Source organism: Papilio xuthus, unplaced genomic scaffold (genome assembly GCF_000836235.2).
Source record: "Papilio xuthus unplaced genomic scaffold, Pxut_1.1 DF828142.1, whole genome shotgun sequence".
In the NCBI taxonomy this organism is placed as follows: Eukaryota; Metazoa; Arthropoda; class Insecta; order Lepidoptera; family Papilionidae; genus Papilio; species Papilio xuthus.
The window spans coordinates 2,827,586-2,846,967 of record NW_013530507.1 but is presented as its reverse complement, the minus strand read 5'-3'; the positions used below and the strand labels follow the sequence as shown (position 1 = coordinate 2,846,967).

Genomic DNA, 19,382 nt, shown 5'->3' with positions numbered 1-19,382 from the left:
TATGTTAACATTTATCCCTAAGGTTACATAATGATTATAAATAATTTTATATTACCGACATCAAACGCACTTCGACAAGTAACGTTTCTTCGCCCTTAAATAACTTACAAAAAATATTGTTCCTAAATTGAAACGAATTTTACAAATTTTTCAATGCACCTCTTAGTAACTAAATTTCTAATATACATATATTTACAGCATTCGTTTATAAATATTCCATTACAGTATTTGGACATTTTTCTTTTCTTTTATTGAGTCCAAATGGAATTAAATATTCAAAAAAGATTTTTTACTCATTCGAGTTATTTTTTTCTTTTTAATTGTGACACATGGTTAGGTTAGCTCATATCATTTTTTTTTAAATGCGATAATTATAAATTTTGGATCTTAAATATGTGATACGACAAAGTAGTAACGTGAATATTTATAAACCAATCTGTAAAATTTAACAATCCAAAGAATTAAAAAACTATTGTAAAGTTTATAATAAAATATACTAAATCATAAAAATATTTAATATGCTGACATAATGTATTAAACTAAACGAGTGGTTAAATTATGTTAGAACCGATATAGGATCTAAGGAAAGATGTGTAAATAAATATGAATACAAAAAAAATCGATTAACCGTGGGTTTCCACTGCTTAAAGACTGATACAAAAACATTGTCATTTTCTATTAGAGGTATTGTAAAATGTTCCATCACATGGAAAAATAGTTCTCTTTACTTTCCTTGTATAATACAAGGGACAAAAGTGCTCGATTCTCTCCCACTGATGCGATGCGCCACTTTTCCTTCCGGTGACCTAGCAACTTTATTATCAAAGTGTTTATAAAAAGACACACCGAATATGGAGTGGAACTTTTCATCCAGGTGAGAACAAAATCCAATACGGACCTTGGGAGGAAAGTAAGACATTATCACCCGTAATTGTTATAAGCCGTGTTATAATATATGTGCGCGTGCCGGAGGCCTTATTTTATTCCTCTTTCCCTTCCACCTTTATAAGGGAAAGAGAAGTGGATTAGACGGAGAAAGGGACGTATAGGAAGGGGAAATATTCTCTTTCTGTACGTCCCCTCCCACGTAGATTAAAGGTAGTTAATGCATCTGCAATTGTGGGTGTCTTTGGACAGCGATTGCTTTGCTATTTCGGAGAATTTTGGCTACTCTTTTGCCACCTTTTAAAAAAACGTCTTACTTTTCTCCCCAGGCGAGTAACATACTATTTTGTACACATTTTTCAGCAATGAACTCCAACGGTTATATTATTATTGCCCGACGACATGTTTGAGCGTGTTTAAAGCTGTCCCGAACAAAACTTTATTACAACTTACATTTAAGAGAAAAAAAAACATCTTTATATATCACTGAAACAATCTATGGTCTGTTCCTTCTAGAAACATCTTTCATAAGTCTGTTAAAAGTAATTTGGGCAGATTTACAGGATTTTATTTTTTTGCATAGATTTTGAAAACAAACAGACCATAGAGTTATTCTATTTCTAATGTATATTGAAGGCCATATTGGTGAATTATTATCGAGACCGTTTATAAACTGACTACATTGGACCCGTTTCACTACATCTTGAAGAATTATATTTAATTCAGACACATTTAATGCTTAATATTTGTCAAAAAATATAAACTCTGTTTCCACTAAACTGTACCGTTATAATGGTTGATAAAAATGAAGGTCATGCAAAATGCATTTTTTTCCTTTGTAACATGCATTTTCTGTCGTTAAATGCATGTTACAAAGGAAAAAAATGTAACATAAAATTCCAAATAATCTAAAATTTGTAGTAAAAAACTTATATTTTAGTACGAAACCTGTTAATTACCTAATAATTAATCAAGATGCAGTACAATGGTTTGACATAAGGAATTATTGTTTTAAATTGCATGTATTTAATACTTATGTATAATGTATGAACCCTATGAATGATGTCGTTCATTCGGTCTCGTTCACTTTGTTTCCTTGGACGAATGATTGTTGGTCTCTTCAGTCTTTTCGCCGTCACCGTAGAACTTTGGCTGTAATATACAAATTTAGACTTTATTCATACTGCTTAATAGATCATTTTTGTTTACTCGACACTTCGAATCAGAGGGTCTTTAAACAAAAAAAAACTAGGGAATAATTTCTAAACTATTATTTTAACTGGTAACTTAATTATTGATTTTGAATCAATTTATCTTAATCTTTTTTTTCACACAACAAAAACTGCAAATATTTTATTGGAATTTCGTTGTGATGGGATCAAAATTATTTTGCCATAAAACGAAATTTAAAAATTTTATTGTAAATATTTGTAAAGCAAGAGCGAAAACGACAAACGAAAAAGCACGTCATTTCAATCAAACAATACAAATGTTTAATGAATATGAAAATATTACTAAAATACTACTAAAAACATAATTAAAGTGTTGTCGACATGTTACACTATCAAATACTATGTTAAAACTAAACAGCAATAATGGAGCACATGTTATTTTTAAACAGTGCTGTGAAAAAAGTGAGAAAAACACTGAAGTAGTGAAAAAATTGTAGTATTTTTTAAAATTAGTAAAAAAAAACAAATTAAAAAACACACTAAGATAGTTATGAGAAAATAATCTATATACAACTAAATAAAAATAAACCGTTATCTAAAAATAACATTTGTATATTTACAATGGTTATTTGCGAACAAAACCTGAGCAACATATGAACACTAGCATAACTATGGGTTTACATGCCGAAAGTAAACAAAAAGCATATCGCTATCCCTTTCAGATGCTACGAAAAAAGAGACAACAATACATCTTCATACAAATAATTCAGCAATGGAAAACCACTTTAAAATATAAGAGGTGAAACAAACAAAATCACACATGAAATGTAAAACAAACGTGTGATCAAACATACAAGACTTACACGGTCACAATTGCTACTATACGGTTGTCACTTTATTGGTGAATCCATTTTTGACACCGTTATAACTTGTAAAACCCTAGAAATAAATAATTATACATTTGATAAACGATGAATACTTTATTAGTGAGAAAAACTTTAGTTTTGAAGCATTTTATTGGGTATTTGAAGAATTACTTATATAATGAAAGTAATTTAAACTATATGTAACGGAATCTGTGAAATAAAGTTATATTTAATATCACAACTCAGTGTAGGTGAATGATTTCTTATCTTCAGATAAGTATAGGAACAACTTCCGGAACAACTAAATTTTATCGAACATTCCACCATTTTTAAATAAGACAACATTTTTTTTCACGAAAAACAATATGATTTATAATTTTTTTTTTAATCGAGTTGTCGTATTCCTTTTATTAATGTAGACCGTGTCACTAGTTGCAAATATGTTTGTGTGATGTTTAGTGTGTATGTTTGTGTATAACTGACCTCGTCGTGGCTGTGGTCTGCGGGTGCGCGGTCATCATCATCATCGCTGTCGTCGTCCGCAGAGGAGTCGCCGCCCGAGCCTGCTGTGTCCAATGCAGATTTCACTGTTAACCAACATGTTTCGCACTAATATTACAAATGTTTGGATGGATGGATGTTTGTTAGAAGGTATCTTGAGAACGGCATAACAGAACTCGATGAAATTTGGCATACATATAGAACATAGTCTGGAAGAATACAAACGCTACTATATTCTTTTTAAGGCCGTGAGGACGAAGTCCCGAGTGAAATCTAGTTTAACTATATATTACTAAACTGTTTAATTACATTTACAAAATTACTTGGCAAAGTTCCATGTTCCATGCTAAGATGTTTGTAATTCATAAAATAGTGATATCAGACCTGCAGCTGTATGTGGTGTGTGGGCGGCGGGCTGCGCGAGGGGAGGCACGCGGGCGCGCTCACGTGTCAGGTCGTCATAGCACTGCAGGCACACACGCAGCGGCTTGTCACTCTGTCCCCGGAGCACCCAGCGCTTTGACGAGCACGGCCCGCACACCACCGACCCACACTTGCGGCAGTGGTGCTGTCAACAAGGATAAAAACCTTTACTACACACTAAGACAAATCTTAAAGGCTTTTGCCAGTTTTACGTGGACTAACGCTGTGGATTTGCTAATTAAAAATAATAAAGTAAGTAAATTCATCTACTTACTTTTGTTCCTCCTTATTTATCAGAGAGCTTTCGTAATAAAGATCACATTTTTCGAGGTGTACAACACTCTTAATCTACAGAATCAAGGTGTAAAGTTAGCTTTTAGTCCGAATTGATATTTTCTTAAATAAATATAGACTTACTCTCCTGTTGAGAACAGTAAACTGTGTCTTCTTGCAGTGCATGCATATCGCGGCCTCATTGTCAGGCACCCACACAGCCGCATGCTCTGAGGGTGGCTGCTTACCACCTATAACACCAAGAAAATAGTTAAAAAATAACATAAGAAAAATCATACAATACCAAATCAATAATTTTTTAGTCAATTTTAAAAGTAATATAAATAAATGTGAATGTTTTAATAGATGGATGTTTGTTTGGAGGCATCTTCAGAACGGCAGAACGGATTCTGTTGAAATTTGGCATACATATAAAGCATAGTCTAGAGGAACACACAGGCTACTTATGTTTTTTTAATTCCACATGGACAGAGTCTTGGATGACAGCTATTGATTTTATAAAACCTCTGGTTCACTTAGCCAACTTATAATATTATTTTGATTAAATAGATGTGATGTTACTCTATGTTACATGCACATTTACAGATAAAACATTATTTACTTACTTTTCCTTAATAAATCTTCTATGCATTTCTCTATGTGAGCCATCCATTCTTCTTTCTCTGTGGCTGTTGCTGCGTACACCGCAAAAGATTTGGAGGCAGTGCGTATCAACCAACCATTACGATATTCTGAAAACACATAAATATAAACAAACTTCCAAACTTGGTGTGGGATTCCTTCAATGAAACATGTACAAAACCTATTTATCCCATTTATTATTTTAAAAAAAGTTTTATATCGACATTTGAATTTGTAATGATTCACTTGTAATTTATTAATATTAATAAGTTGCAGTGATGATAAAACTATAGAAATGTGTCATAGCACTGATGACTCATTGATTTTATAAATAAATATTGATATGTGAACTCAAATGAATCGGAAAGAATTTAAAAAATTTCTATATTTTAAAGTTACTAATGGTTTTTTAATTTATGAAAATTTTGTTTCTTAATTAATTTGGATATCCAAATAATGCTAAATTTATTAATAATCATAAAATGTTACCCAATTAATAGTTATTTTTGAAAACCTCTAAATTTATTTCTGGCACCCAATAAAAATTAGACATTTATTTTTTAGTTTTTACGGTTATCATATTAGACTACCAGCTAAAGTCAGAAAATAGATCTCTGTCAGACATAAACCTATTTTAAAGGACATTCACACAGCTTAGTTTCTTTTTACTCTATAGGCAGTTATTAATCAAGAATTGAGTAAAATACACTTTTCCATCTTGTGAAGAGCTTCTCTAACATATAAGGGGATTAATTTATATAATAATTTATATTTTCTTACTATAAATTGTTATAAAACTTACGTCCTTCATCTTTAAGTGACTCCAGCTTCACTTCCTCAAGTGGAATAACATGTTGCTTATTATACTTTTTCTTATTTATGACTATGTTGCCATATACTAAGATGTCATTGAAAAGAAAAAATTGACGGGCTTTTGGCTTCTTGCGGCACATTTTTGTCAAGACCCCTTCTCCCACCAAGACCCTTCCTTGCTCTGCCAGTGGCTGAAAAAATACTGAGATTAAGCTTGCAATCACGTTATTGTAGTATTAATATCATCCATATTTCTATCATGTTTATATTTTAAAGACAATAATATTTTGAGACCAGAAATAACAAATCAGAGTTGTAAACTCGAAAAACATATTAAAACGCTTACAATTAAAAATATACATTCACATCTCTGATTACCACGAGATACCACTTCGATGAAACGCATTGAATGTAGGTATAGTAGACTTATCTTTCCATGTTTGTCGGCTGATAAAATTACTACACCATACATTGTAGTTTTTATTTAGACCATAACATGGATTTACCTGACCAGAACTGCCGAAGCAGTTCTCCACCATTGCAATTCGTCTGGCATTTGCTTCGCTATTTACTGCAATAAAAAAATAATAATCACTCTAAATTGCGGTAAAGTATCAAAGTTTGACGTCAAAGGAAAGTGACTGAATGAACAAACAATAGCAACTAGCACTTATTACTTTAGGTTTCATATAAATACACGGCACAAACATAGATACAATAAGATGTTTTCACCACTTATGTTGAATAATTTAGATAATAGCCTACCTAAACGATCCACCATTATAGAAATTTATTTTCGATTCGTAGACACTAGACACGAAACGACAGAGAAAAATGTGTCATTCTCTAAATTCATTGCCATTGGAAATTTTAAGTTACCATTATGGTAGTAAAATATAATTATCTGAATAAGACATGTTCAACAATTGCAGTTATTGTGAAAAACAGAATAATGGATGTAAAGGTTTGGTAATGTTAAAAACAACAAATTAAGCGTTTAGTAAACTAAATTATAATGTATTAAATTCTTACACCAGGTGCAGGTAAAAATCTTGATACATACATTCTTACATTTGTAAATATTTTTTTGATTTGGCAGTATAAAAAATTGACTGTAAAACGAAATTATCAGAATAATAAAACGGTGGTGGAAAAAATTGTAGACACTTTCAACCATAGACAAATACAAATCATGTGAGCATTCATTTTTAGTGTGATTTTTGACACCTGCTGACAGGCGGTGGTCGATATCTTAGAATTTATTGTACGTAATTTTAGTTAAAACACCCTAAAAATGGCCTGTAAAATTTGTGGTCCTAAGTTATCATTGTGCGGATTGATTTTGAGTGTATGGGGAATCATCCAGCTGGTGAGTTTAACGAGGTATTTTCAGTAAGGTCACAATCTTCAATCACGATAATGTAAATCTTTCATTCCAGACTCTGATGGGAGTCTTCTATTATATAGAAGCTGTAGCTCTTCTAGAAGATCTGCCCCTTGAAGAAGAAAGCGGCCACCACACTGTAGATGCATTTATTCATGCAGTTGAAGTAGGATATCAAAGGGTGAGTAAATGAATCGTTCTTATTAGTCTAAAATAAACCTTCAAGGTTTAATTATGAGTCAATTAAAAGAGAGTTAACCAAGTAGTTTTACCTCTTATGTCACAAAATCAAAAATAGACTAATGTTAACATGAAAACTTATATAGAAAACCAATTTATTGACTACTAAAATTAATATGTTGTAAAAGTTAACTATGGCACAAAATACAGTTTTATGTTGTGTCTATGGCGTAATTTTAAGGTAAAAAAATTAGATAAATTAGTATTAAGAACAATGAAATAAAATAAAAATTACTCTTACTCCTCTGTACTTTTACTTACCTTTATATCATTGTTGTTATTATTGCACATCCTACTTTGTAAAATTGTGGCAACATGTATGTCAATAAATTAAATTTTATGATTTTTTTTTCAGAACTCTTACAACTGTTGGATTGCGGCTCTTCTCTATGTTATTACACTGGTAATATCAGGCCATCAGTTCTGGATGAACAACCGTTCTTCGGTTAGCATGTAATGCGCAAAAAATTGTACTTTATTTCTAGGTACATCTTATTACTATTTATTAGTTCCATTCCATTTACTGTAATTTGTTTGAATTATATCAAACAGATTTAAAAACTTTAAAATGTTAATATCTAGCTTGTTCTCTTCTGAAATGTTAATGATTATGTTATAAGATTTTATTGTAACTTTGCGAAGTGTTTTGAAAATACTTATAATTAATGTGTGAATATCTGAGATTCAACCTCGTTACAACTTCTTAGAACTTTTAATAACCATAATGCACTTTGAATTTGCTTTGTAACAAAAATATGGATTGTAATTGCGTAGTTGCAAGTTAAGAAAACCTGTAATGTTGAGTATTATTGATTAAAAGTGATCAAATATCAAATATGTACATAAAATAATTATTATTGTAGGAGCATTGTAAAATGAATATATAGTATTTCTTTGAAGTAAACTTAATAATGTTTTATTTGTTATTTATTAATTTTCCTCTGTTATAATTTATGTAAAATATAATAATTTTAAACTCTTTCAATCTTTTTATCAATAAGACCTAGTAAAGGAACTTACTAGAATTAGTTATACCATGATGAGTCTGTAAAGGCCAATAGTGTGTATCAAAGAAGCTTAGCAGCTATTGCTGTAGAAAGAGAAAGAATGTTATTTAAAGCAAACAAGAAAGTCTGATCCGCCATTGCAGGGCATTATGGGCATGTCCACAGTTTTATTGCCCATTGAGAGCTATGAAGTTAGCAGTTATAGTAAACCACAAACTGGACAGGCTATAAGCAGTGGTATCTGTTTGCTTATTTGATTTTCGCCATTTTGGCGCTGAGTAGTAACTCGTAGCGGTGGTGTGGAGTCGAACTAAAAATAAAGATAGAATAACCTGTCCATATATAGATATCAGGGTTGTACAGACATACAAATTATATTTGAATTTATTCAAACATATTTTTGACAAACATTATCCATGACATGACAATTAATACATTTGTCACTTGTACGACAATTTTGAAGATATTAATGTCAAAGTTTTACCGTGAATTGTCAGTTATTTCAAATAATTAATATATAATTAAAATATTTCCGCGATGAGTATGTTGTATAACTGTGGTTTGTGCTGTATGTTAATAAGTGTTTGGGGAGTCGTCCAACTGGTATTTTACTCGTTACTTTAATCACAAATATTTACAGTTGCCTGTATTCGTATGAAGCTTGGACCTTACTTACTATAAAGCGACTACTTCTTTATTATAAATCAATGAGCTAGACAATCCCACTTGATGTAGTAGTGATGGTATAGTGCTATTCAAAATATATGGCGGCTCGAAATGTCACACGAGATGCTCGAGGGACAGAATTTTCGATATAGCTGGGTCGTAGACGGATGACACTCCTATGGGTATGCCTTTCTAGGGACGAGCACCACCTGTACAGACATACGTTCGACCTATATTTTCTCGATTATTTTAGACTCAACCAATAACGGTTGCTATTTAATTAGTTACAATTATTGTGTGAATTGGTATCGCTTCGTGTAGTTCGTGTTATTGCATCACACCAAAAATCTCACAATTGTATACAATAACATCAATTGTTCATTGATTATTCGTAATTACAGATCTTAATGGGAATACTGTATAAGATAGAATGCATTACGTTGTTAGAAGATGTCGAGGCTGAAGAGTACGTTGACTATGACGACTTTATTAAGAAAACTCAAGAAAATTACAGCATGGTATGAAAATTAAAAATCAGTATACTTGCGTTAGGAGATTGCAAAGAACAACATAATTTTGATAACACAGTAGACGAAAAAAACTACCAATATAAATAATGACCTCCTCCTTTTTGAAGTCAGTAAAATAGAAGTGACGTTCCATTTAAGGAGACACGATGTCCAATGTTAGGGAGGAGGTGACTTTTTTCGGGTCGCCAAGAAAGTAGTAGGTCGTCCGTCGTTATTCGTGGTCGAGAAAAGAAAAACGGCGCCGAAAGGCATTCGCAATATTCATTGGCTAATAGAACCGTCGATGCGTTATTTTATGTAAACAATTTTTTTTAGGTAGGTTTGAACTGCTTGATCGCTGCTGGAATTTACGTTGTAATGATCTTATTATCCTGGCTTTGCATGCATCAAGCGCAACGTAAAGAACTAATGCAAAGGAAGAAATCGGACGATGACGAGTGGTATTGTGAAAATAAGTCCAAAGTGATTTAAGGCAGATTTAGTTATTATATGAAGAAGACGATATTAAGTTGTAATTTGTTTTTAATAAAATAATTTATTAAAACTATTTTTTTTCTCTCTATGTTGTCAGTAGCAGCCAAAGGTAGAAATCGAGATTATTTTTGTTGGAAAATAAAAGTCAGTAGTCAGTTCAATATATAATTATACGTATATTTTTATTATTTCAATAGTTTTGCATTTGTTTTTAACTTTTTACTTTGTTGATTACTTTACTTCTTCCAAATGTCTGTCGTAAGTTACAGTGCCAATATTTACACTTTTTATTTCATCTTTGCTCGAATGTGCGTTTTCCTGCGGAATTTAAATTTATTGAAATTTTAGAACAAAGCATTTATTATAAGATTACTATACTGCGGGTACTAGTAGTAGTCCTAGTGGTATGAAATACATATTTCAGTAATGGAAGTCAGGCATTCATAGAAATAGACAAGTTAGAAAGCGGTCCTCGCTAAGGTGGTCGAAGCAATTTTCGATAAATCGTGAGTTATAATTTATTTCTTCAACTTTGGTGGTACGGACGTATAAATTTTATGTAGATATATATTAGAGATAACAATGTACTTAACCGTCGGTTATCACTTCCGAAAGGTATCATGGTTTTTTTTTTATGAGAAAAAAACAATATGGTAAGAATATTTCGTTAGGATTATGGCAACACACGAGGTACATTATACATAATTTACCTGTGGTGCTTCACTTTCATCAACTTTGGCGGGTTGGTTGGGATTAAGCCAGGGGTCAGCGAGTATCTGTGGGATCTTGACGCGAACTTTGAGTGGCGAGAGGATTTTTGTTATCAATTTGCGACAATCGGCCGACACTTTCGGTTCCCGCGGGAATGATACTTTGTTTTGCACCTGCTGTAAGCAATAAGCCAATAATTTTAAGCCGTCCAAATGAATTATCTCTTGTATGTAGAATAGTGGTCAATGAGTAAAATAAAGGTTGATGGATAATTATCGATCTCCGTGTCCTTTAATTTGTGTCATTATAGTCACGATGAAATTTAAATGTCGTAAATAAAGAGACATAAGTGCAGTTTAAATATTTAACTACTTGTTATTTACTTGAAACATAATTAAAAGTTATTACTATGGTATGTATTATATTACGAGTGACGTTAGTGAAGTCACGCAATTATTTGTTTATGATGAATATTAAAATATGTATACTGTTTTTAATAATTCATTTACGGTAGTATCCAAAACTACAATGTCGGATAAAAAAGAAAAAAATAAGGACTTGAACAATATATTGGTGATTTTCTTAGTTGAAAACGAAGTGAACGTATAACGTATACAATTACTGCTCGTTAAAAAGTAATCCACGAAGTCAACGTCTTTCAAATTACCACAATGCTCTTTAAATTACGTTCGTTCTGTCGCAACGTATGATTCCGCGAACTTGTAACAACTATGGTAATAATATAAAATAAATAATACGATAAAGTAAAGAAAGGCTTGAATGTCGATAAAAGGTGTCAGAGTTCAATATTTGAGTCTCTAGGTTTAGACGGGACTTGATAATGTTTGCTGTAAAAACAATTAAAATAATAAGAATGAATAAGCCATAACTAACCTTAAGAAGTTGCGTATAATTAGTATCATCGAAAGGCAGACGTCCATAGACAATAGCGTAGAGCACAACTCCCATACTCCAGATGTCAGAATCTTGAGGTCTATACGGAACTCCTTTGAGTATCTCTGGGGAGGCATAAGCATAGCTACCACAGAAGGTTTCGCTTAATGCGTACACTCCATTCTTCGGCTTCATATGACCTCGCGCGAAACCAAAGTCTGACAATTTGATATTCAGGCCGTGATCCATTAGGAGATTTTCACACTTTATGTCCCTGTGGTTAGAATAACTTTGAGATGGGCGATGCTAGAATTGTATTAAAATGATTCGTTCGACTTCAAAATCTAGATATGAACTCTAAGGGTGGAACTTGGGTATAGAATTTACAGTATCTTGAATTTTGTAATTCTAAGACATACTGTAAATAATTCCTAATCGCATAGTTATTGAATTACTTGTAATAATTTGATACAGACCGATGAACAACACCTCTGTCGTGGCAGTAATCTACAGCTTCCACCAGCTGACGAAACCAACGTCGGCCGCGGACTTCATCGATGTGCTGGTCCTTCCGTATGATATCTAGCAGACTTCCGTTCTCAGCGTACTCCATCACAATGTACACTCTGAACAATATACCAAGTTAAGATGAGCAGCTATTATTGTTAACGTCAATTTGTTTCTGTTCGATTTAAAAGTGTTTCAAAATTTTGGTAATAGAAAGTAAGTAAAATAAAAATTCCGCATCATTACATACAGATGTATATGTAATGATTTTCCATCAGCGCGATTCCTCTTATCAGCAATCTTTGTGTATAAAAATATTAATAACTTAATCAGCTGTTACGTAAGTTGTAAATAAAATAAATATTAAAGTGGGTACGTAAAATTGTATGGTAAAGTTTTCTTGCCGCAGTAACTACTAAGTCAAGTACGCATTACTACTGCGACTTCTATTATTACGTTTGTAAAGAATAAAACTTCTCGACCTGTGAGTGGTTTCGATTGCTTGTAGGAAACGTATTAAATTTTCATGCTTTAAGCCTTTCACAACTTCTATTTCCCTTGGCAGAAACTTTTTCAGGTAGTCGCCGGGTGCTTGGAACTTGCTTATTATTTTTATTGCCACTTGGCAATTGTGTCTGTCGCTTGATGCTACCTGTGACATTAATAACTTTATTTTCTTCTCCGTCTTTTTTCATATATCATTTATCGTATATCTATATCTAAGAATATTATTATAAAATTTACATAAATTGGGTTCGAAACTAAAGCCATCCTTCACGACCTAAATTTGGTGATATCAAAGATTTTTCTTTTTTTTCGTTTTCATAAATCAATCACAGCAACATTATCTAGGTATGCCACGCTGGTATTTCGTAAAAGTGTGTTACTTCCCTGATGTAGCAGACGCGTTTTATATAATTATAACGAGCGTGGCTCTTAATTCTAATAGGATATTGTCGTCAGTTTCTATTTCTACTTCGAGAGCACGCGATCGGCCATCGCCGTTGGCATGCAGGAATTAGAATTACTATCTTATAAAGAATGCGGTATTTTCAAAACATATGGAAATTAAATTAAAGGAAATTTTTCATTAAAAATAATAATCATTGAAGTTATTTATTACTACCAGAATTATTACCAATACGGTGTAGTCGAAATATTAGCAGCTGTTAATTATAAATGTATGAATCCTGCAAGACACAAACCAGACGTTTACCTTTACTGTTGCATACGACCCAGAACCTATGGTTCTTCCTAACACATATCCATGAGTCTCCAATACTGTTAACTTTCTGTCAGCTTTGGCCTCGACCCCACTATGTACGGTCGCCGTAGGCTCTGTAGACATCTCGCCCAGTACATTTTTATCCGCTCTAACATCGGGCCCTGGCATATCACAGAAGTAATTTTATAAGTTTTGATAAACCTTTCTTGAAGTCACATTATATATAATTTAGCCACATAATATTTATTTTTCATGTATTTTTTTCCAAAACAGATTCATGATGACGTTTTTTTTCTTAAAAGGTGTTATTATGATTGACGTAACATATTTTTCTAATTATTTGGGCTTATGATATCAGATAAAAAAGTAAGCAGGCAGTATTAGAAATATGCCACATTAATATAAGGAGTTAGTAATTACTGTCAAGATCTAGGTTATTCTGTATTCGGTCTCGATATTTCTTTATTATTTTCAACGCGACACTGTAAGTTACCGAGTATAGTATTTTTAAAATGAATAAGACGTATTTGATTCATTTCTAAAAGCAATTGTATTTGAAGTACATTACTTCATATTTTCGTATAGTAGGAGTTATGGTAAACTATCCACTTTTGTTTGCTCCATGAAAATGAAAATTTTACATTATTTCCCATAAATTAATGTTAAAATTACTTAGCAATTGTGATTGCGTAAAATGAATCGTAAAGTTGACAGCTGTCAAAAGTGGAAAGCCAAAGCCAATATGGTGGCAGCATAACAAAAACAAAAATATATATTTGAAATTTAATGACTGAAAAGTTATTTTATGGTTGTTGATAACTTTTGTAATTTTAATTATACAACGGTTACTATAGACTAACATATATACGGTGCCTTCAGTGAACATTCAGTTTCAATTTTTGTATCTTAACTCTAGTGTTCAAGTGGTATAAAGTTATAAATTTTTTAATCTCTTAAACATAATCAACGGACCGGAGAAATATAAAAAGTACGTAGTTTGTGCTGTGCATGTTGTACTCAAATAATATTTTTTCATAAATTTTCTTTATATGAAAGCCTTCTTACGTTTATGCATGAGCATTTATTGTACCTATATTTTTATTTATTTTAAACAGACTTGCACACAATGTTTATGTAAAGTAGAACATTATGCATTTTAATGGTTATAAATAATTATATTTCTTTACTAATTTCCACAAATTATATCTATATCTGGAAACACTTTGAATATATGGGGAATAGGAGATGTACATCATTTTCTTTCCACAGAATATATAGACCTTCTATAATCATGTTTAAATTGTGGTGTGTTGCCTTCCTTGTTTTGGCTCCGGAGTAAATGTCCATGATTGAATGTGTACTAATTTATGAAGTCTTTTTGTTTACTGTAATTAGTTACAAATAAATTTTTGTTTGTCAGGAGAAGGTCTTTAATAAAAGAAAAATTAAGGAAATTTAGGGGAACATTATATAATTTAAGAAAATTTTCTTTTTTAATTTTTTATTAAATTCTACACAGAAAGATTGACTAAGGTGTAGTGATAAATAGTTTTAGAATAGATCAAAATGCAATATCAATTACTGCTGAATTATACTTTATAGACTAAGCCTTTGTATCTGCAATATTTATCCATCTAAATAATGATTAATCAGTATAAAAAAGTAAAACACACAATATAATTAATATTGCTTCAATAACACAATTTGTTTATTGTAAAGTTAAATTCTGACTGAATGAAAACATATGTGTGAAATAAATACAATTATAAGTTAGGTCGGTAACTGCCTCAAAATAAAATTTCAATGACTTGTCCAATCAAATAAATTTATCAATCAATTTATCAATAAATCAATTGATTGAACTGCTAGTTGAAGAACAGTTTTTTTTTAATTTTTTTTATTTAGTTAATTGGACGACTTAAATATTATTATAGCCTAGTGGTTATAACTACCAAAAGTTCTTGTGGGTTCGAATCCCACCTTTCCACTTTAGTTTTAAAGCCATACCTTAGCAGAAGTTAGGAGCTGATTTTGAATTTGTTGCAAGCTATTTAACTAAACTAGCGGTCGCCCGCGACTCCGTCCTCGCGTAATTAAACATAAAAAAATGAATAACCAGGCAATGTGATCTTCCTAAATTCTGCACATTACCAAATTTCAACAAGATCCATGCACCCATACTGGAGATACCTTGTAACAAACATTCCTCTATGCATCCATTTGAACATTCGTATTTATAATATTAGTTAGACTATTTATGATACTCCACTTTAAGAAAAAAATTAGGCTTGTACTTTTTTTTAAACACAAAAAAATGATAAGTTGCCATCACGAACGTTACACACATCGAAAACAGACAATGTGGATGTCTCATGTTAGCCGACTCAAGTCGGCTGTTACATGCAGTCACTCGTAAATAACGCTGAACAGAACTTGCGCAGTGCACCAAACCTACGCACGTACGGTCCCTGCACTATAATTTTCAAATTTACCTTCGCTCAAATAATGAACTGTACATTCGAAAAAAATTGTTTTATTGGAATGTTGCTTGTAATCCAGACCAGAAAAATTCTCTTCTAATACTAAGTAATTAATTTTTATATTATACTATCTGTCGCTCGCGACTCCGTCCGCGCATAATAAAAAAAAACATCATTAGCGGTGACTATGTCCTATATGTATGCCAATTTTTTACGCGATCCGTTCAGCCGTTGTAGAGATACCTTCAAATATCCTTTCACCCATCCATCCATCTAAATATTCGCATTTATAATATTAGTAAGAAATAAGATTAGTATAGTTAGGAATGTAAAAAGCGGTCATTTGAAATCTTAGGATTTACGAAACCAACTCCAATATGTAATTTAATGATTTAAGGAAAACCTACACATGTTGTTTTTGTATGGGAGGAAGAATGTTTACTTTAATTACATCATTAGGCCGGCATACATTGGTCTGTATTTGTTTTTTACTAATCGTAAAGGCCTTTGATTAATTCCAAACAGAAGAAATCATCAGGCTGCCTGAAAATTCGTGCCAAAGGGGCCTAAACATTAAACCAAAAAGGTTAGATATTAGCAATTCAAAATCATAAGATCAGATATCGTTTCTAATCTACAAGGAGGAAGTATATCAATAATCCTATAAAATCTGACAGTAATGTTTTATGAAATAATATGAAATTTTCTAAATATTGTTAAAATAATTTTAGCTAGAAATATTCGCAGTATTAATTTCCCAACAAATAGTAGCGGAAAGGCTCAACTTTTCATTTTGGTTGAACGGCAAAGGGTCGTGTGGCCGGCGCGGCGAGTCGGCGCTAGTGAATAATGTCTGCACAAACTTGCGCACTGCACCAAACGCATCCTACGTGTCTGACGAGCCGAGTTACAATGCCCCCAACAACTTACAAATTTATTTTCGGACTCTCTTGTTAACTGTAGTAAATGACGCGGTAGTTTAAACTTAAACTATTTTAACATTCAATAGACGGTAAATAAATCTGAGTTTTAGGTGGTTGTTCTTTGTTTGGTTGTTGGAATGAAGGGAATTGACTTCGTTCATTTTCTATTAGCGCTTACAATTACTGTCATAAACATTATACATATATACACTTAGTAACATGAAAATTTAGTATTTTGCATAAGTTTTTGGTTTTAAATATTACTACAAAGATCGCCAAGTATCCGACCAAGCCCATTGCCAAATTAGCTATATCGTAACGTTCAGCATTACTTTTGCTTCGTATGCTATAGTTTCTAAGATATAAACAATATTTATTAAACAAAATAATTAATTGCTTAAAACTAGGAAAAAATCCAGCATTAAAAAATGCAAATTTGTTCAACAAGCTAGGGTAGTGAAACTTTTATGCGGTCGGTAAACGTTGCTGTGAGGCGTCACCTCAAATAAACAAGAATTATCTCTGACGCTGACATGGAATGCATTGCTCATTTCATTACCTTTCATTCTCACGGTAAAAATGAAAACAGCTCGTAACTTTTCTGCGCCAGGAACGTAGATTGTTTAAAAAAGAAAATTATCTCAAACGATTGGAAGAGAGGATGTTATCAAAATACAAGTACTGGAGATCTTGAACTAACATTTATGTAACTTTAAAACACTGAAATAAATGCGCTTGACCACAATACGCTACGGCAAATAGAGGATAAGAAGAATATTGTTACATGTTTAGTTCGCTTTCGGCTCTTGTACCTAAGCCAAAATCTTTGGGAAATTCTGACTTACTAGGCGACATTCAAATTAGTACTCATTTTGGATGTACTTTTTTAAGATGTCGCTCCAGATAAATTCAGAATGGTCGTATCGTGGTCTTTTTTGCATATGAAATTTCCTAAAAAATAAATATAATTTTAAGTTTTTCAACTTTCGAAATGTACGTAGTCACTATGTCATATGTATTCATTTATATTCAAACCATTCATTGCAATTCATCGGCATATTAATTGAATTAAGGTTCAAGCCGTTCCAGATATGGTGCCAACTGCGAATAACTGCATACTGGCACGCGGTAAGCACGTAGCGGTCGGTAAGTGTGCTACATAAGTAAGACATGTTGACTTGTTTTTTTCAATAATTTCTGTACTTTTTCAAGTTATTTTTTTCTACTGGAATTCCTGTTCTGTTTATTCAAGATATTCAAGCTTGAATGTATCAATAATTCGTCATTAAAGTTGTTTAGACGCTACGTAGCAAGATTATCGTATTATTAACAAATGTGACAATTCCTAAGGATTCTCAATTTTCAGCGATAGCCTGTTTTTGTGCTGATTTTTCTTTAAAAACCATGTTTTTGTTTGACAACGTTTATAATATTCAGCAACGTCACCTCGTAATGAAAATAACTTGGACGTTACATTCCACTTAAAACACGGAACAACAGGTAAAAAGACAAGGGACGGTAATACCGGCGTCCCTTTTGTTATTTGCTGAATTTTGGAAAGGTCATTTCGTGTGTTCTCCGCATTCGCCTGTTTAGAAAAGCTTTCGTTGGACGCTTAGCTTTCGTTTAATTATTTATTTATTCGTTGACAAAAAGCTCGCATCAAGGATTCATGTTTTTACTGATAAGGTTTAGTTCAGAGGGTATACAAAGATTATAAATAGTTCTACAATCTATCAATAAACTGAGCTATACACTGTAGCTGTCAATTAATAAAATTACAAGAAAAATCTACAGTAAATAGTAAAGAACTTATTCTGTCGAAATGTAACAATGCTAGTCGTCCTGGAGTTGCAATTTGAAAAATAAAAGTAGACATATCCATCGCTTTCGTTGTTTATTTTCTTTTCAACATTTGTTATGACGAATCGAGAAAAGTTGGCCCCTCGCAAGTAACCAATTGCATCTCTAAAGTTTGAGTATAAAGTTTCACATTCACTTATTGCGAGCTAAAGAAAATGCATAATGCTTTCCTTGTGGTCGCTTTGTAAATAAATGCGGACTTTATTGAGGCCTTCAAATCGAGAGACACATTGCGGGCTTTTAAATGATTGTTATTGTTAACTTTGAACTTTCATTTTGAAGTTTGATTCGTTTTTGTAACCGTTTATAGGTTTTTGTTATTATTTATTTTATTTCATGTAGATTGTTAAAATTCTTTTTCTTACGAGTATAGCCAAAAGAATTTGCTTTTTTATGACCTTGGATGATAATGTAATCTTGTGTCCTTTTGATGAAATCCGACGAGAAATATATCCGTGATATTTTTGTTTGTGTAATCTTGTTTATATATTCACGAAGGCTTTTACACGGGCACGTGTAGCGTTGTTATAATAATGACGGTCCAGAACGACGTCCTGTTTCATCAGTGTCCGGCCCTGCGTCCGAGACATTACCTGCTAAATGTTTTCGGTGAGATTGACATCTACACTTTACACGTGTTAACATTGATAGAGACAGTGTCTGTCAAATTTTTAATGTTTGTTTTAATAATATGTAATTAAAATTTAGTTTTTTTTATTTCTACAACATTTCAATTCTTCAACAAGTTTTATAGCAAAGGTTTTAGTTTCTTTTTACCAGTACGAAAATTTTACGGTTGTTCAATTGCTGATCTCTGTTTTGTTATATATTTTATTTATTGTAAATGTAGATTTTTTTTTGGATCATATTTAACTATAGTATATTTCAGTTATTCCGCGTTGA

At 32.1% G+C, this 19,382-nt stretch overlaps 4 protein-coding genes across 8 annotated transcripts; 2 read left to right on the top strand and 2 right to left on the bottom strand.

Annotated features, from left to right (window-relative positions):
* Nucleotides 1–1,763: 1,763 nt before the first annotated feature.
* rush (pleckstrin homology and FYVE domain containing family member rush hour) lies at nt 1,764–6,445 on the bottom strand. 5 transcript variants are annotated; one of them, XM_013307619.1, is made up of 9 exons: nt 6,341–6,445; nt 6,082–6,146; nt 5,565–5,766; nt 4,747–4,872; nt 4,265–4,371; nt 3,809–3,992; nt 3,407–3,510; nt 2,921–2,996; nt 1,764–2,037 (listed from the first exon to the last, which is right to left on the bottom strand). In XM_013307619.1, the coding sequence occupies exons 1-8, from the start codon at nt 6,354–6,356 to the stop codon at nt 2,937–2,939; spliced, it is 864 nt and encodes a 287-aa protein (XP_013163073.1). In that variant the 5' UTR covers nt 6,357–6,445; the 3' UTR covers nt 1,764–2,037; nt 2,921–2,936. The 5 variants fall into 5 exon arrangements, with proteins under 5 accessions (XP_013163073.1, XP_013163071.1, XP_013163074.1 ...); XM_013307617.1 differs by lacking the exon at nt 2,921–2,996; XM_013307620.1 differs by lacking the exon at nt 2,921–2,996 and having other exon boundaries at nt 3,407–3,489.
* A 379-nt stretch (nt 6,446–6,824) lies between these two features.
* LOC106114085 (ribonuclease kappa-like) lies at nt 6,825–8,178 on the top strand. Its single transcript, NM_001311936.1, is given in 3 exon segments — nt 6,825–6,944; nt 7,015–7,140; nt 7,555–8,178. Coding segments are annotated over 3 exon segments (303 nt in total). The 5' UTR covers nt 6,825–6,869; the 3' UTR covers nt 7,657–8,178.
* Nucleotides 8,179–8,685: 507 nt separating this feature from the next.
* On the top strand, nt 8,686–9,894 carry LOC106114164 (ribonuclease kappa). The gene is made up of 3 exons (XM_013307261.1): nt 8,686–8,809; nt 9,274–9,390; nt 9,718–9,894. Exons 1-3 carry the CDS (start codon nt 8,744–8,746, stop codon nt 9,871–9,873), a joined length of 339 nt encoding a protein of 112 aa, XP_013162715.1. The 5' UTR covers nt 8,686–8,743; the 3' UTR covers nt 9,874–9,894.
* A 151-nt stretch (nt 9,895–10,045) lies between these two features.
* On the bottom strand, nt 10,046–13,502 carry LOC106114119 (testis-specific serine/threonine-protein kinase 3). The gene is made up of 6 exons (XM_013307211.1): nt 13,205–13,502; nt 12,471–12,640; nt 11,958–12,107; nt 11,482–11,755; nt 10,587–10,763; nt 10,046–10,194 (listed from the first exon to the last, which is right to left on the bottom strand). The coding sequence occupies exons 1-6, from the start codon at nt 13,379–13,381 to the stop codon at nt 10,108–10,110; spliced, it is 1,035 nt and encodes a 344-aa protein (XP_013162665.1). The 5' UTR covers nt 13,382–13,502; the 3' UTR covers nt 10,046–10,107.
* Nucleotides 13,503–19,382: the final 5,880 nt, after the last annotated feature.

Bases quoted from the DNA above. Each gene is read 5' to 3' on its own strand.
- rush (XM_013307617.1), bottom strand. The intron at 4,372-4,746 runs GTAAGTAAATAA...TTGGTGTTATAG, and splicing joins AGAAGATTTATTAAGGAAAA to GTGGTAAGCAGCCACCCTCA. The intron at 3,993-4,264 runs GTAAGTCTATAT...CCTTGTTGACAG, and splicing joins TTACTGTTCTCAACAGGAGA to CACCACTGCCGCAAGTGTGG.
- LOC106114119 (XM_013307211.1), bottom strand. From the start codon at position 13,381: ATGCCAGGGCCCGATGTTAGAGCGGATAAAAATGTACTGGGCGAGATG. The intron at 12,641-13,204 runs GTAAACGTCTGG...TTAATGTCACAG, and splicing joins GGTCGTATGCAACAGTAAAG to GTAGCATCAAGCGACAGACA. The intron at 10,764-11,481 runs GTTAGTTATGGC...TATTGCTTACAG, and splicing joins ATTATACGCAACTTCTTAAG to CAGGTGCAAAACAAAGTATC.
- LOC106114164 (XM_013307261.1), top strand. From the start codon at position 8,744: ATGAGTATGTTGTATAACTGTGGTTTGTGCTGTATGTTAATAAGTGTT. The intron at 8,810-9,273 runs GTATTTTACTCG...TCGTAATTACAG, and splicing joins TTTGGGGAGTCGTCCAACTG to ATCTTAATGGGAATACTGTA. The intron at 9,391-9,717 runs GTATGAAAATTA...AATTTTTTTTAG, and splicing joins CTCAAGAAAATTACAGCATG to GTAGGTTTGAACTGCTTGAT.